The sequence below is a fragment of the Pimephales promelas genome, chromosome 5 (assembly GCF_988280905.1).
Source record: "Pimephales promelas chromosome 5, fPimPro1.hap1.1, whole genome shotgun sequence".
NCBI lineage: Eukaryota > Metazoa > Chordata > Actinopteri > Cypriniformes > Leuciscidae > Pimephales > Pimephales promelas.
The window spans coordinates 29,516,036-29,534,340 of NC_142773.1; the positions used below are offsets into that span (position 1 = coordinate 29,516,036).

The following is an 18,305-nucleotide window of genomic DNA, read 5'->3' on the forward strand; positions in this document are numbered from 1 at the left end:
ATAACCCTGAAATTCGTATAGGTAAAGTGGGGGTGTTTTGGAAACAATGGCAGCTTAAAGGGGTAAATGTAATTGGCGATTTGTATGAGAACGGACTTTTTATGTCATATTCTGAATTGGTGAAAAAATACAATATTGGAGGTCAAGGAAACTTTTGGAAGTATCTGCAGATTAGGCATTGTGTTAAGAACAAATTTAATGCAAGTAACAACCCTGTTTATGCCTATCTTGAGTTGCCACGTGTAGCTCAGAGTGCTTCTATGTGTTACAAATCAATGCTCAGTGTAACTGCAGATACCTGTAACAACCTGAAAACAATATGGCAGAAGGATTTGGGCATTAATATCAATGATGATGACTGGCGGTACATAATATCTAATGTGGGTGAGAATATACACTCTAAAAAATGCTGGGTTGTTTTAACCCAACTTTGGGTCAAATATGGACTAACCCAGCCGTTGGGTTAAATTTTTACATTACGTTTTTAACCCAACATTTCGGGTTTGTCCATATTTGACCCAAAATTGGGTTAAAACAACCCAGCATTTTTTAGAGTGTAAGGGAAGTTAGGGGGAAATTCATTCAATACAAAATAATACATAGATATTATTATACACCATCTAGGCTTTACAGGATGGGGATAGCTGGAAATAATCTATGTTGGAAATGCAATGAAGAAGAGGGTACTTATTTACATATGATTTGGGAATGTTCTTTAGTTCACCCATTCTGGTGTAAAATTCCAACGCATTCTCACCCCAAGGCGTCACCTTTGACCATGCTTCAATATTTGACGTTTTAGGCGCCCTTTAGCGTCACTTACATGACGTGATCCTACGGCGTCATCTAACTGACGCTAAAGGAAAGCGTCTGTTAGAGGACGCGGTTAGGTTTAGGTATGGGGTGGGGGTAGGGTACACGCGATCCTAGGGCGTCATCTAACTGACGCTAAAGGGCGCCTAAAGCGTCAGATATTGAAGCATGTCCAAATGCTTCCCAAGGCGTCAGTTAAGTGATGCCTTGGGGGTGAGAATGGGCTGAAAATTCTGGCAATACTTGAAGAGTGGATGGGGTCCCATTTACCTGTGGAACCACGATTATGCCATCTTGGAGATAAATCAATGATACCCAACATAGAAAAAAATAAAATTTACCCTTATTAAGATTGGCTGTATTACAGCTGCCAGGATGATTTTGCGAAATTGGAAATGCCCCAAAACCCCAGACCTTAAAGACTGGGTTGATGGGATGATTGAAATTGCTTCATATGAGAGCATGTTGGGGAGACTGCATAATGAGGCAGAAATAAAAAAAAAACGTGGGACCATTTTTGGCAGCATATAAAAATGGTGTAAATAGGACTGCTCAATAACTGTTTAATTTTCATGTGGTTTTGTTTTGGTTGTATGCCACTGATGGGGACTAGTGGCGGAATGTGTAATTGTAAAGGTGATTACTGAATAATGTGATGTACTATGATGTTTTGACTGTTGAACAATAAAAAAGGTTGAATTACAAAAAAATTAATAAACATTGAAATTCAATTAAAATTTACCGTCGACAGACATTGAATGAACGTTTCTCACTGACACGCCGCCAACTCGTACAGATCGAGGCTTAAAGAAAATCCTGAGCTCCCCACTGGTATTTACGACATTGTGGTGGCGTTCAAGTGCGTTCAACTCGTAATTACGATCTATACGAGATGACTTGAACGCAGCATTAGAGAAAAATTCCGAAATCCCCACTGATATGGCATTGTGGCGGCGTTCAAGTGCATTCAACTCGTAAATACGATCTAGACGAGATGACTTGAACCACCATAAAGGTGTGAGAACAAACACAAAACGCACGTGATCATTGTCATATGGTGAATCCGGCGAATCGTGGAACAGTTTAGACATTATCAGAGCTTGTGCAGCTGCTCCTGAGTTCTCAGGCTACTCTCGAATCGCTGTCGTGGTACTTTGATGTCACAGTCACATGGCATCAGCGTTGTATCAAGTCGAACAACATTTCTAACCGACATGAACTGCTTCAAGTCAGCCGGCGATCAGTCTGAGCAGACCTGCATGAAGTATTCAACACACCTATGTTTTCCCCCACGGGCTAAATTTACATGACAGGATGTTCCCGGGGGTGTTCCCAGACCAACCATCTGTATTACCATTTAAAATAACAATTTTTATTTCTCAATCTAATAAAATTTAATCTGAAGGGCTGGTTTTATCTTCCAAAAGACCTTCAAAAGTGATATCGAATCTAAAACAAGAATAGTTTCGAGACTAAAAATTTTGATATAATTTTGAGACTAAACTCAATTAAAATGTTGCCCTCGGTGCTAAGAACAGCACGATTCTCTTCTGATGGACGTAAAAGACCTACAGCGATATGAAGAATTAAACAGGCCTTCATTAATCTGTGCTGCAATGCCTTTGCGAGCTGTATCACGAAAAGGTGAACCCCTGACATCCTTCAAAAGACTAATCAGTCCTAATAGCTCCCCTCTCAGAGGATCTACTTTTTGATCAGAAGATGATGGCATGACACAAATGGAATAAAATGCCAAAGGCAATGCCATAGAAAGGCTTTGAGCAGAGTGGTGAGTTCAACTCAATAGAATGCAAAAACCATGTGTTAAATATAACAACCACCCAAAAAATCAACTATTCCTCACCTGTCTTGGGGTCAACAGAAAAGTAGGGCTGCCCATGAAGGATGCTGTACACAATCCGCGCGCTGTTTCCATAAGTGGGGTCATCAGCGTCAGTCGCCGTTATTTGCGTCACACATGTGCCTTATCATGAAAGAGACCATGTGAATTTCCACATGCAAACAAACTAAAATAAAAAAAATGATGATGAATACAGACTATATTAATAATCCTGAGAAGAAGAGTTATGACTGCTGTGTATTTACCATAGACGGTAAAACAGTTATTTAAACTTGAAAGAACAGTCTGTACTTCACCCGCTCTGCGCGGTCTAGTGCAGCACTACACAGATTTAACTTTGCACAGCTAATTAAAACCGACTGGGTGCAGATTAATATTGAATATTTCTGAAATAAATATTTCTGTGAAACACGTTAAGTTGCACACAGCCCCGTAAAGTTTAAGAAGTGGTACGCAGAGCCATAGGACTATTATTTTGTTGAAAAGACCTGGGGAATTTCTGATGATGTCACAGGCTCAAATTTGCTTGACCAATCTTAAAAGGGGCGTGGCCGCCCTCATGTGCAAAACGGTAGTCATTTATCTGTGTTTGAGCTGTTAACCAAAAAACGAAAAATCAAGCCGAAATCTCATTTTTTCGTTTTTAATAAAAAAAAAATGAAACTTTTATGAATGAAAATGTTCTTCTATTTTGAAGAAATATAGTTTATGGACCATGATAATGCTGAATTATCGACATATGAATAATTGAGAATTGTGAATGCTCAACAGCATTTGGGATTAGTTGTTTGGCCAGCTGGTCTCCCATTCTGGACAGCTGAAAAGTGCCCAAAAGCTCTCTAAAACAATCAAAACAGACCAGCTTGGCCAGGCTGGGAGACCGACTAGTCACCTTAGGCTGGTTTGAGCTGTTTTTGCAACAGGGATAAATCATTCAGTCCAGTTAATTACCAGCAGCAACAGACTAATGTCTAACATCTTTCACTGACCTTGAATATGTATGTGAACAATAAAGAAGAAGAGTTCAGATCATCACATCAAGACGTACTTAAAAGCAACATGTTTTGAGGCCAGGATTTTCCCTCAGTATCAAACACCCAACCATCTGGAACATAATGAGAAGTGAACTCACCGATGGGTGACATCTCTGGGATGCTGGCCGAGTATGGGCCCTCCAGGAACTTTGGCTCATTGTCATTGATGTCCTGGACTTTGATAATAAACTCTGACTCTGGCTCTAAGGGTCTGCCTGTGAACACGTCCACAGCCTGCGCTCTCAATGTGTAATAAGGCTTCTCTTCTCTGTCCAGGCTCCTTAAGGCATGGATGTCTCCAGTGCTCGGCTCGATGGTGAAAATAGAGCCAACTCCTTCACCTGAGAGAGTGTACTTCACCATACTATCTCCCTTATCCAGGTCAGAGTGAAGCTGAAATGTGAAAAGAGATGATGAGAAATCTCACTGAGAGCTGTTGAGTAAATAATTACTAATTACCATAATTTAACTGTAAACAAATGCAAATATATTCAAATACAAAATCAGCAAACAAAAGCAGGAGACATTTGTGTTACAAGACATAATCATTTTAAACACAAATGTAGCATATCCAATGAGAATTTTATTTTAATCCATTTACTTACAGTAAATCAGATTTGGCCTAACCAAACAAATCCTATTTCAATCTCTGATCATGTGACTATACATGTCGGCTAACATGTGGGTGGCATATCATTACCCATACAGTTTGAACATGTCCAAAGAGGATTGATGTGGATAACCATCATTATTAATTTTCTGTTAGCTGCTCAACAACATTGATTTATTTACAGCATGGATATTCTTCCACTGAAAATATAATGGCTTTACTGGAGGTTTTAAAGAATTAAGGATTAAGGATCCTAAGGTAAAAGAGTGTTGAGGAAAACCGTTCTCTTTTCAACTCAGAGGAAGCGAAAGGAAACACCAAATTTATCAGCTGGTCTGACTGGAAAGGAAGGATAGTTTGAAGTTATCAAATTAATACTCGAAAGTGAAAAAAATAAAATAAATAAATCACTGATATAATGTGAAAGGTTGCAAAATTATGAAAATGGAAGAACTGTACTGCCAAATCCTGCCATATTCCTGCATGACAGGGTAGCTAATACTAAAAGTGCATTATGAACAGGCCATAAAAAATTCACATTAGCAGATACTATAATCCATGAGCTTCAACCCAGCATTGAAAGAGCTAATCTGTGTTACATCATTACAGTTCAATATCACTACTAATCTTTTATGAATGCAAATGAGGCTAATAAATTAAGGACACACTATCCTAAAATGGTGACTGTTGATGGCTGTATAGCCACATGGTCTCACAAAAACTGTTTAGAGGTAAGGACAATCCTGAGTGTTGACAGTAAAATAGCAAGAAAAAAGGCTATCAAGAAGAGTTATTTTCGACTGAAAAGGTCATACTTGGAAAGAAAATGTGACAGTTGGGTAATATATCCTCACTGCAAAGGGCAAACAAGAAGTGTTCCTTGCTTCACATGGACAAATAAAGACAAAAAGAAAACTTGCAGTCACATTTGACATAGTAAATTGGTACATTTGTCAGCATTAAAGAAGTTGAGAAATGCGCTGATTGCTGGAATTAAAAGATTGCTATGCTATTATTGTTGGTGAATCAGCAATAATATTTTTTATTTATTTACAAAAAAAAAAGTAGTAACTCTGCAAAACATTCAAATTAGAATCCAATTAAAGGCTTTCTTGGATTCTGCACCATATCATTTGACCACAACCAGCAAATAGGCCCTTCGGACTGTTACACCAGTTAGCACACCAAGTCAAGTTATTTGATCCAGTATTTTTCTACAATTGGTTCCTACTGACAAAGAATCAATTGTTTAACTGAACACTCAACATTCTCAATAATTTATTCAGACTGACCCATTCATTTTTAATCAGGATATAACTGAATTTAGAAAAGCCTAAAATGCACACAAAATTAATATTTTCCCCATGCACATTCCTTTTTTTTTTTTTTTTTTTTTTTGCTCTAAGTAAATTTGCTCCTGTCATGTAACTTTGATGAAACATTTCATGTGTCACTTTAACTGTGACAGCAGCTCAAACATTATGTGAGGGACTGTGTCATAAGTTCCCATGGTTCCCATACAGTTATGGCAGGTGTGAAGCCACAATTGCAAAGTTTAAAGTGTTATTATCTAATGAAAATGTACTGGGACCTGTGTGTTTTCAGTCCGTCAGACAGTGAATCTAAACTTCCTTCACACATCAGTTAGGGAATAACTAACACTACTAAATGAACTGTACACACTTACCTACATTTTCACAACAATTATTCAATTATTAAAAGCATTACGGCTCTCTTGCACTCATTTTTCATTTTAACATCCAGTTTCATCTTAATTAATTTTGGTTGAAAATGATAAAATAACAGTGGTTATAAAATACTGTTAACAATTTCTCTTAGCAGCTTGCTCATTTGATGCCAACATGCGCATCATCCATATAATGCATACAGTAAGTAGCCTGTAAGCCATTCTTCCAGTGACCCAAGTTAAAGGAGGTAATAGCCAACAAACTCCATTTAAAGTGATAGGATAACATGTTTGTTTGCAAGCTGTATTGGCTGTTTTTTACTGCTGTTCTCATGTTATATAAATCAGAGGTTACAGGCAAGGCTCTTCCATGACATTTGACTAATCTTGAGTGAAGAAGAGCGAGCTGTTTTCGAATGTGTTCTGCAGCCACAGAAGGAGAGGTGGCATGTGGTTGTAAACATGCCTGTGACAAGCCCCAGTCTCCCAACGTGGATCACAGACAGCTCTCAGTTAGGCCACACTGATTGCACTGGCATTTACTGCAGACTATTCAATTTAACTCTGATCTAATTTAAGCTGAAGGTGCTCAATTCCAACCTCTTTTGTAGAGGATCTTGATATTGAATTTTCATCCTGGGATCCAATATGGACCCCTTTTAACCTTCTCCCTTTGCTGTGAATACTAATTAAATGGTTTCAGATTGTACCGTCCATCCACATGTTTGACAATGCAACAATTTTGGTGCATAAGAAGATGTCCCAGAAACAGAAAATAGGATGTAAGACTTTTGTTCATCTTCGGAACACAAATTAATATATTTTTTAATGAAATCTGAGAGCTTTATCTTCCGAAGTGAACTGCTTTGGTTAAGGGCAGTGCATGTGTTGTGAACTCTGGTACAGTTTGCAGATTGGTATGAAACATACTAAATCAAAGTTGATGCATGTTTTTAGTCACACCTACTATAGTTAAATGCTTTACTCCGCAGCTTTGAATAAATTACCTTCGGAAAGCAACAAGCATTTTTTGCTTCTCATACGGAAATCAAAAGTCTTTGCCATTCTGTTATTTGGTGCGAAATCCAAGGGAACAAATTTTGAACTAACACTTTAAAATGGCTGTCTTCTCCAGAGTTGGTGCCCATACTAACACAGTCTCATCCCAAAAAGTCATATAACTGACGTTTTGGGACGTATTTTGACCATACGTCAATATCCGCCTTTTTAGGGCCCCCTTAAACGTCGGTAGATGGCGATCCCGGGCCGTCATACAACTGACGCTTTACCTTTAACGTCAGTTAGGTGACGGGTTAGGTTTAGGTATGGGGTAGAGTTAGGATCCCATAACCTCATCTACCGACGTTTAAGGGGGCCCTAAAAAGACGAATATTGACGTATGGTCAAAAGACGTCCCAAAACGTCAGTTATATGACGTCTTGGGATGAGACCGGGTTGCCCATACACATATATGGCTGTTGCCTTGCTAAAATGGTAAGAATATGCCACTAGTTTATTTCACACGGAGGACTCAAGTTGATGACGCAATCATATTGCAGTTAGAAAGAATGATCTACGTATATATTAATGCAGATTCTCCTCTATTTATTATATTCAGTTATTTAAACATTTATATTTTCCATGTTGCTTTTTCTACATATTTGTAACAGACGATATACATATAATAGAAATGTGTATGTTTACATTTATAATTCTGTCAATTCATCCATTTTGTATGTTTCAGCATAGATCTGAATGTAATAATTAATGCAAACTTTACAGACAAATACACAAGTTTCAATACATTGCTAAAGTTCTCCAAAAAATCTCAATTACACCATCTGTTTGCTCAAACCATGAACCATGTTATGTGGTTGAGAATATTTACTTTCAAGCCACCAAAAGCTGGCCATGAACATAGAAGTGAAGATAAAAGAAGAATAAGAATAACTAGAAGCAGTGAGTTATAGTTCAAGCCTTTGAACTCCCCCACAGTTTTATTCTCAATCTATTCTCAATACCTTTGGCCAAAAGCCTTGGCTCTGTGAATATTTTTTTTCTTCTTACCTTTCCAACATACTGCGGATCAGATCCCATGTATTCCTCTAGAACAAAGAACTGGTTCCACACCCATCCTCTCTTGACTCTGTGAACTCCCATCATACCATGTTTCCTATGTGCCATCAGGTTCCTGTGCTGCTCCTTCCCCATCCTGCTCTGGGATGAAGAGTGGAGGGGAGAAACAAAGCTTTTGTCTAAGAGGCACCAGAGGAACAGCAGCAGGCAGTTCCCCATGAGCATTTGAACAACCTTTAGATGCAAAGATGGACACTTTTGGTGGAGGCAAAGAAGCGATGAATCCAAAGCCTTGGTGGCACACAACAACTAACATCCATGGAACTCCTCGGGTGCTTGAAATTTTAGTTAACCACCTGCAAGACAAAATAAGCAACGGAACTTTAAACCAATGAGATTATGAGGATTCGAAGGAGTGTCTGTGTATCATGTTGGCATGCAATGAAACCAAAAGAAGGTCACACTGTCTCTTATGTTTATCTTTGCAGTGTAAATCTTTGTCTGTTCAGCTACAATGTAATCTCACTTGTAGGGCATTACAAATACAGGAATCTGAGTAAATTGGCTCAGTCAAGTTTGTTTAGCACATTTAGCACTAGGAGGTTTGAGAAAGCGTGAACAAGAGACTGCAAGAACGAGGGAGTTTGGCAAGAGTTGAAAAAAAAACTGTTGGCAGACCTCCAGGACTATCCTGGATGTGCAATTCTGTGCTCATTTTCAGTGCATTAGTCTTGAAAATGAGGTCGTCCCACTTGAATAGTAGGGTTGTTTTGACCTGGCAACACAGATGTTAAGTCACAAGCATGTCCAGATGCTTAGGGTCATAAATCAGGCAACTTTTCTCTTAATCACCCTCTAAATGGAAAGATTTTGAATAATTATGTACAAGAGGACTATCCATCACTGTTATACCAATTGTTATGAGAATTAAGGCAGTATATTAGTTTGCCACTGTTGAAAATGCAACCAATTTCTTTACAATTTTGATTGGGTAGATGGACATGTTTGATGCTAATTAATTTAACAATGTGTCTGAAGGAAAGATATAAAATGAGGCCAATTTAAGACCTTGCCACTCCTTTTTAAACAAAGTAGGAAATCTTACACTGGCTCTAAAGTTATCAAGTGAAGCTGTTCAAATCACTGAGTCAATAAAAGTCTGCAGAACAAATAATAGAGCTTATTCTCAAATATCAAACTGTAAATATTATTAAATAAATAAGCCATACAAATAAGAAACCCTTGTGAAATTATTACACATTCATTAAGTATACAACATAGTACATCCACTATAATGGCTATGGAAAATTATACTTTCCACCACACAATTTAAAATGAAGCCACAGCTAATTGGCAATCTTCACTGACTCTTTCTGCAGGTTAAATAGGCCAGGGAATCAATCACTGTAGCGATTAAACACAGAATCGTCAACGCATTCTCATCCTTTAACGTCATATAGAACGCTATATGACAAAACGGCGCTATACTACGCACATGGCACCCTTTATCGTTAATATAACACGCGAACCCAAGACGTTATAAATCCTTTAGCGTGAATATGACACCCTACCCCACACCTAAACTTAGCCCTCACAGCGCGTGTTATATTAACGATAACGGGTGACATGTGCGTAGTATAGCGCCGTTTTGTCATATAGCGTTCTATATGACGTTAAAGGATTAGAACGGGCTCGAATCGTTCAGAAACAAAACAAGGGACTAGATATGCATGAAATACCACAATACTATAGATATGCATGAAATACCACAATACTACTCTTGCTATATTGTATGGCGGTAGGAATAGTAGACCTATGCACTAAACGCTATTCCAAAGACATCTAATCATTCACTCAAACACTTCTTTTAAAAACACAGATTCATAAAACAAGAAATCAAAGTCTTTATGAGTGAGTAACTGAATCATTTGCATATCTGATTTGTTTCAAAATCAAATCTGATTTGATTTATTTGTAAAACACTGATTCCTTCAAAATGGTTAGTTCTTCTATGGACAATAGACAAAGAAACTGGCAATATTGTATACAATACAATATACATTAAATAAATTCAATTAATTAATTTTTATTTATATCAGCTGGTCGCTAGCCTATTTAAACTGTATGGGTAATACATCATCAACCAAATTCAGTAGGATACAAAAAAAAAAAAAAAAAAAAAAATTAAAAACAGTGATTTCACATACTCAAAGGACTTATTTTCTCCTGCCTTTATATTATACCTATTAGTAAATACTGTGCCCCAACTGAAAATTGGTTTACTATTTCTACAACATGCACTCTTAGAAGAATAGGCTCTATATGGAACCAGAAAATGTTCTATCAGCACTACGTATTTGGAACCCCTAAAAGTTCTATACAGAACCCTTTTTAAGGATTCAATGATAAGAACCCTTTAGGGTTCTTTGTAACCAGGAAAAAGATTCCAAATGGAACCTTTTGGGTTCATTCATTATCATTTGTTTTGTCCTTTCCGGATCATATCCGGATATATCATATCATTGACAAACAACAAGACCCTAAAATGTGTTTTTTGAATGCATGTGAATGATCACAAAATTCAAGATATGAGGGTTATAAAATGTATATATTTATATCATTTTATGTAGTTAATCAAAATCAGTTTTAATATCAATATCAGTTCAATAGTGAAATTTCAGTTTTTCTGATTAGAATGATTAAATGTGATATTAAGTTGCTACAACTGTTTAATAAACAATAATTTAATTACAACTATGTTGTAAATGTTGCAGAATAATGTGATATATGAATGAATACTAGCCTATAAAGAACCTTTTTACCAAAAGGGTTCTTTCTTGTCCTTTTTTAGCATAAAAGGTTCTTGAGTTGAGTAAAGAACCCCATATTTCATATATAGAACCCCAATGAACCCTTTTTCTAAGAGTGTGCACAAGCCTGAAAGTGTGGGAGATGATATATGTTGTATTCATATGTGATTTTATGCTGCAACATGCAAAACATCTATATAGATAAAGAGGTCAGGAGAACAAATAGTATAAGCCAGTGCAACATCAATTCCCAGACAGACCACCAAGCAGAGCAAATTATTGCGATACGAATCCCTGGAGACCTCTTGTGTGCCGTGGTAGTGAGATGTCTTATGGTTGGCAGGCTCAGGACATTGTGTCTCTGCAGCAATATTATTATTCCCCACGGAGAAACCTCAGCAATTGTCTCAACACTTAACAAGCTCAAAGACCTCAAGTGCAGTGTACCCAGAAAGAGCATTTTCAGTGTCTGTCCAAACGTCATCACACAATAAAACGATGCCCTCATTATTTTAAACTTTACTTTTTTTCCGACTATGAAAGTTTACTGCCAGTCTGTGGCAAATGAATGAACTGGTGTGTTCTGGCTGACGTGATGTAACGTGATGTGAGTGAACTTTACTCTCTGTGTCTGTGGCTGAATAAACATGCGACATTCTAGCATGCATCACCCAGCAGATTCACTGAAATTATGCTGTCATATCACGTTAGAAACAGAGCGCTGTTAGCAGAGGCTGAGGACGCAGAAACTAGAGACACAAAACCAACTGATGTCTCAGGCCACGTTTACACAAAGCCAGGTATTTAGCGAAACAAATATTTTCCCCCTCTCCGTTTTCAAAAATAACATCGTTCACACACCCGCATAAATATGCCGTCGAGCGCCATCATAACTATGCCAAACCTATTGGCGGCAGTGTAGGGAGAAGGATAAAGCCATGCAAGCCAATCAGAATCCTCAGAATCGACAAGAGAGAACATAAAACGCTGTTTCTCCCAGTTCACACGACAACACATAACCGGCGTTTTCAGAAATCTCCACTTTGGCCGGAGTTTTTAGAAATAATCGTTTTCTGTGAAAATATCTGTTTTCCCTTCGTGTAAATGGGGCCTCAGAGAAAGGACAAGGAGAAACATCCTGGCATATCTCCACTGAGAGTGATAAATATATGAAATGATACTATATGTTTCTCGGTATTGCTTTAAAAGCCTATAAGCACTGTGCCTCGGTTCTTTGGAGCAGATAAAGATATGCAAATGAGGGAAATCATATAATTAAATCTTAAACTTTATTCAACAATGTAAAGTTGAGAATTCCACTGTGATTAAAGGGGATTCCAATTACCAATCATGTTAGCTCCGTAAAGCTCATCCAATTGAAAGCCTACAAGTTTAGACACATGGATTAGGCTAGAGAGATGAGTCTGTATTAGCATTTGAGCTTAAAGTCGGCATGACAAGGAAGTTACAAGTTTTTTCTTCCCTTTTGTAAATTATTGTCTGAGTGAAATGACTTAAACAAGAAAAAAAATAGGACGGAACTTTATTTGGTCAATTGGGAATTGATTGGATCGTCGTCGATGTTGTTGTATATAATTTAAAAAAGAAGGATGTGCAAAGATATGATTTAGGTATGATATGAAGATTGTGATATGATACTAAGAGATATGAAGATTTGTGAATTGTGGCACATCTATCACTATGGCATGTTGCTTGGGTGATTTGACATCATTTGGAACTATTTTAATGAAAACAAAAATAGTCAAAAGAATCTCTAAAATTTTATGTATGTAATTTCTTGTTTTTTGAACTGTTGAAAAAAGTAATCATAAATCTTGTTGGTTAGAATATCCCAGTCTCATGTTGCAATACAGTATTTCTTATTTGCAAGTCATTCAGAGGTTATGTTCTCAGTATGGTAAACTAACTCTGTCTGAGTCTGAGAATAGTGCCAATTTTTTCTTCAAATCTCTATTACACTCAAGTGTAATAGACATTAGTCAGGGTAAACGTGTGTTTTTCTATGGTAAATGTGCGTTTTTCTAGAGTAAATGTGTATTTCTGCAAATTTCCAGTGGACAAGAAAATAAAAACATGAGTTGTAAATATTAGATGAGAGCTAGAACCTAGAGACAAAACAATATATTGAATCTATCAAATAAGTTCCATCTACCCTGAATAAGGTCTGTTGGTGCTTCACATTTGTGTATAGTGGGGGTTGTTGATTTTGCTTAAGTTTCAAGATTGAAATGGAAGGCTAGGCTATTTATTTCGTTTTTTTTTTTATTATTATTATTTTTTTTTTATCATATTGTGGATTTATTCATTCTTTCTGCCCTGACACCTTCTTTGAAATTGGATAAGTTGCCTCATGTATTAACAGGCCTTGGCCGACTGTAGCCCCTCAGAGAAAACATTCAAATCCCTTTTTCATTTGTGCTCAACAAGAGGGCATGGCAGACATAACATGGCTAACCCAGCAGAACTTAGAAGTGCACTTCACAGGGCCAAGTCTTTTGATTCTCAGGGCATTTTGAAAATAGATGCGTGGGTGTGCATGCAAGTTGTGCATTTCATGATTTTGGAGCACATGGGTTTCTGAACTCGGTGTTCTTTTGCTAGTATTGTATGTCTTCCCTCTGATGCTTTACTGCTCTCTTTTTTGCACAAGTGATTTTCATTAACATGGTTGCATTGACATTTACCCATAGGGATGAGAAAAATGAGATTATGCAATAAGGTTATATGGACATTTATTTATTTTATTTTATTTTTTTTGTTTTTAATAGGATGAACTTCACTAATCCTTCAGATAACACCGGAATAGTGTAGTATTACTCCATACATATATAATATATGTATGCAATAAAATCAGTGTGCAATAGGTTAAATTACTGAAATTACCAATAGAAAGAACCGGATTATGCCTGAAACGAGTCATCAGTAATTCTAGCCTTACTTCTTGCGTGAACCTATGTTTGTAACATAATGCCCACCTACTGTATGATCTTCTTTGGCTGAAGATCTTCATAGATTTTCAGAGCAGGTGGGCTTTTGGGACGGAGGCGTTTAGAGTGAGCAAATCCTTTATCAAACTGTTTCATACTGTGAGAAAAGAGGTGATGCTGCAATGCAATATAGCTATATTAAGAGAAAACTAAATAGTTTTTTTTTTTTAATCTCAAATGCATGTTAACTTGTTGTAAACCTCCAAAACAAAATTAGAAACCTATAAAAAAGCAAATAGGGGCACTTTGAGAAAAAGTTATGCATTGGAGAAATCTTATGGTCCATAAAAATGCTTCTCGTTGCTACTTATTTTTTCTCTCTGATATCATGTGCTGGCCAGAACAGTGTGGTCTTTCCTCCCCAAGGCTGAATGATTTTCAGTACCCACACTCGCAAATATATTTATTTAACTGAGCTTCTAGCCGCGGCAATGTTTGTGTCCTCTTATGTCTATGATATGAAATATGGGTTTTTGTTCTTTTGTTTTTACAGTAGATGAAAGTGTTTTTTTTCTCTGTGTCACTGTACACAAAGATGTGTAAGCCTATGTTGTCTGCATCACATGATTTTTTTCTGCATTTTTTAATGATTTTAAAGATTAACATGAGTGTAAGTGTTTTTTTTTTTAATGACAGCATTTGAGCTCCATAAACTCCATAAGTTCATGTCAAACCTATACTCTGATGTTCTCATGATATGACATGATCCAAGGAGCATCAAGAAGTATCAAGGAGCTTCAAATTCTGTAGTTCACAAGATAAAGAAAATTTGATTAATAGATTAGTGATCTGACACATTGTTCTTTTTACAGCATACCCTTTTCATTTTCCTGTATAAATCCAATTTTGAATCCCAGATTGTTGTATGTATGTATGTATGTATGTATTTATTATTGTGGTCAGACAAGGTGGCCACCACATCTGGGAACAAAAAAATAAATAAATAAACTACAATGTCTACTTGTGTAGTTATATAAATTGTTATTAAAAGTACAATATATTTTGTAAAAAAAAAAAAGCTTTTTTTTTTTTTTGTTATTTCACCAGATTACATTTCTAGCACGTACATGACAGTATGGTTGTTTATTTGAATAAAGTGTTTGTTGAGCATAAATTCTGTCATGGTTTTGGAAGAGCAGATATTCATGGCCCCTTGAAAGCTATTTGTTCCATATAAACCCTGCACAGTGTCATGATGATTTCTTATTCTGTTGTGTTTGGAACAGTAGAGTGATTTATCATACCTTGTGTTTCATGGCCGATATCGAATTTCGACTAACATCCAGTAAAAGACTGAGTGGTACTAAGACCTAGTTGGTATACTTAAAGCGTTTGTTCACCCAATAATAATAATAATAATAATAATAATAAAAATCTGTCAGTAATTACTCACCCTCATGTTGTTCCAACTCTGTAATACTTTTGTTCATCATCAGAAAAACAAAATAAGATTTTTTTTTTAATTAAATCTGAGAGCTTTCTCACTCCTCCTTAGGCTTCTATTGTAATTGAAACCTGCTGGCCTATAAAGTTAATAAAAACATTGCTAAAATAGCCCAAGTAACTACAGTGGCTCAACCATAAGTTTGTCAAGCGACAAGAAAACTTATTGTGTGCAAAAAAATAAAAATTAAAAAATTAAATAAAATATAATAATAAAAAAATTACAACTTTATTAAACTATTTATTTTGTTCTATGTGGGCCTCTGAGTGAGTTCAAGTAGTGTAACGGCACAACGCTTACGTTCTGATGTAATAACTGACTTTTGGCTTGATTTTTTGGGTGAACTAACCCAAGGAGTTCACCCCAAAAAAGTGACAATTCTGTCATCATTTACTCGCTATCATGTCATTCCAAACCTGTGAAGTTCTTATATATATATATATATATATATATATATGAAATAATATATAATGAAACAAAATAAATGTAAAACATACAGTAAGCACATTTATAATATCTCTTTTCTCCACTTATTTCTTATTGTGTGCCTCTCATTCTGTATTTAGCCACCACATTAATGCAGGCTGTGGTAAATAAAGAGATGTGTGTAATTGTGCTGTTGTCCTCTGAGTCTGAGATCCAATGAAACGCTGTGTCTAATCTCATACTCACAGAGTTATTCGCCCTTCCAGATGAAGCCCGAGAGAGCAACCCAGACACTGATATACTGCCGTTTGAAGGTCTGAACACACATAGCTGACGTTAAAACCATGAACAATGGCTTTCCATGGACTATTATCAGCTGAGGTAAGATGCTGAAAGCTTTGCCATTTGGGAAATGGAGAACACATGTTATTGTGTGTTAATTTAGAGGAATCAATGTTGAATGGATTCCTTGTCAAATGCAGATATGTACATTCCACTGTTTTTAATATGGAAACAATGGGGTAATTATGCAAACACACAGGAATACAAAACAATCAAACACAATGACAGTCCATCTAGGGACCATTTCAAACAATCATCCATCATTGTTCTATGTGGCATGAGGCAACTCAGATAGACTTATGCTTGGGCAGAACATTGTGATTCCTATTGTAGTTTACAGGAAATGACTAAAGATTTCAGGTTGACTAAGTTTATGAGATCGGTCTGCACAGTCTTTTTTCACCTCCGGCATGTGCGGTGTCATTATTTGTTTAGTTAACTACTCTGTTTGATACCTGAAACACTGTTCTCCACTGACAGTATGACAGCACAATGCTCATTGTCTGCCTTTTTTATTCCGAATTTGCCTTCCATCCCCGTCGCTCTGAAGATAAAATGCCTGATATTAAAATTCATGAAGAACATCTTTGAACCATACGAAATCTTTCTGTGCGAAATCTTAAAGAAACAGTTCACGTTAACATGAAAAGTCATTAAGTCACACTCATATCATTCCAAACCTGTATGACTACCATTCTTCCGTGAAACACAAAGATTTTTTGAAAGTCAAAAGTTGGCTTTGATTGTATGGACAAAAAAAGAAGAAGAAAATCATACAGATTTAGAACAACAAGAGTAAATGATGACAAAATTTTAATTTTTGGGTTAACTACCCACGACATTTATAAAGTAGTTTATTGTTAAAAATGGGAAGAAATTAATCGCAAATCATTTCTTATTCATAACAGCACTCACTTAGGATAAATATTTTATCTATCACCAGTGCATCACCAAGAGCTGACCCCTCACATCTGCTTAATGGCTGCTAGCTGCCTATCACATGCTTCAGTTAGATCTCAATTACAGTCACACATTACGCATATCTACATGAGCACTTGTCTTTTACAGGATGTCTCATTCCAGAGTGATAACAAAAAGTGGTAGACTCACATTTCAGTACTCGTTTAAGTAACAACCTCTGAATGATGATCACACAACAACTGCAGGAGCTCCCCATTGGCTATTACATTTTTTTGGAATTCCTATAGTTTGCTTTCACTTCACATTTAATCTGAAAGAAATTATCCTGGTGGTCACTTTTAAACAGGCTGTTTAATTACAAAAATGTGCACGTACCTTCCAAACGTCCCACAAAGTCTCCCAAGGATTAAAGCGGCACAATCCAGACCTCCAGTCGCTGTTGCAATAAACTCTCCGGTCTTGCACACACGCTCTCTTTCTGGTCTTCTCCTCAACCACTCTCTGTAATACGCTCACCCTCTCGCTCTCTCTTTGGCTCTCTTTAACTTGCCTTTTCTTTCTATTACACACTGTCTCTCCCTCTCTCATCTGAGCATTGTGCAGAGCTCTGTGAAAACAGAATGAGGGGGAGAGCAAAGCGCTCGCTGAATTCAGTATTCACCCCTGCAGTGTCAAGGGGACAGGGGAGAGCGAGAGAGAGAGAGAGAGGCTGGCTTCTGTAATGCTCATGTGCGCTCAGGACTGATGCTCTCGTCACAGGGATACTGTGGGTGTCAGAGGCTGCTCGTCCGGCGTTACTTCCCTCCCAGAGATTGCCCCCCCCACCCACCCCCTAAAATACCAGATTAATGCGGGTCCCAATAGGGCTAAACATAGTCGGCGTAGTCAGCTTTTCTGTGTTACCCTGAAGGGATATAGAGATCTTCAGTAGGCAAGCTGACACATTTTTGTTACATTGACTAGTTTTCACCTTGCTCATGAACGTTGAACGTTGGTAGAATAGCGTTGGTATTCTCGAAATCTCGCTAATTAAATGTTCCTGTTTGGCTTATTTCACTCTTTGTTAACTTATGTGTGAATCCCTGGATGTGGATTGACCCAATTAAAAAAGACTTTTAAAAGTCTTTATGACTTTATAATGCAAAGCCATTGAGCATGTTAATGGTGTGGCAAAAACACACTGGGCAACACAGAGTGTTGTTATTTGTGTTTCTGGGTTTTCTCCTCACAAACACTTTACCTTAATTTACTGCTGGTCAGGCATTGGCGTGAA

General features: G+C 37.0%; 1 protein-coding gene across 1 annotated transcript in view; it reads right to left on the minus strand.

The window, feature by feature from the left end:
* cdh12a (cadherin 12a) overlaps positions 1 to 17,702 on the minus strand; it is a 42,624-nt gene extending 24,922 nt beyond the window's left edge. The window contains exons 1-4 of the mRNA XM_039677939.2: positions 17,408 to 17,702; positions 8,073 to 8,437; positions 3,807 to 4,101; positions 2,678 to 2,797 (exon numbers count right to left, since the gene is read on the minus strand). Of these exons, the coding sequence (XP_039533873.2) occupies positions 2,678 to 2,797; positions 3,807 to 4,101; positions 8,073 to 8,306 (649 nt within the window). The 5' untranslated portion in view covers positions 8,307 to 8,437; positions 17,408 to 17,702. The remainder of the gene's footprint in view (positions 1 to 2,677; positions 2,798 to 3,806; positions 4,102 to 8,072; positions 8,438 to 17,407) is intronic.
* Between the last annotated feature and the right edge of the window lie 603 nt (positions 17,703 to 18,305).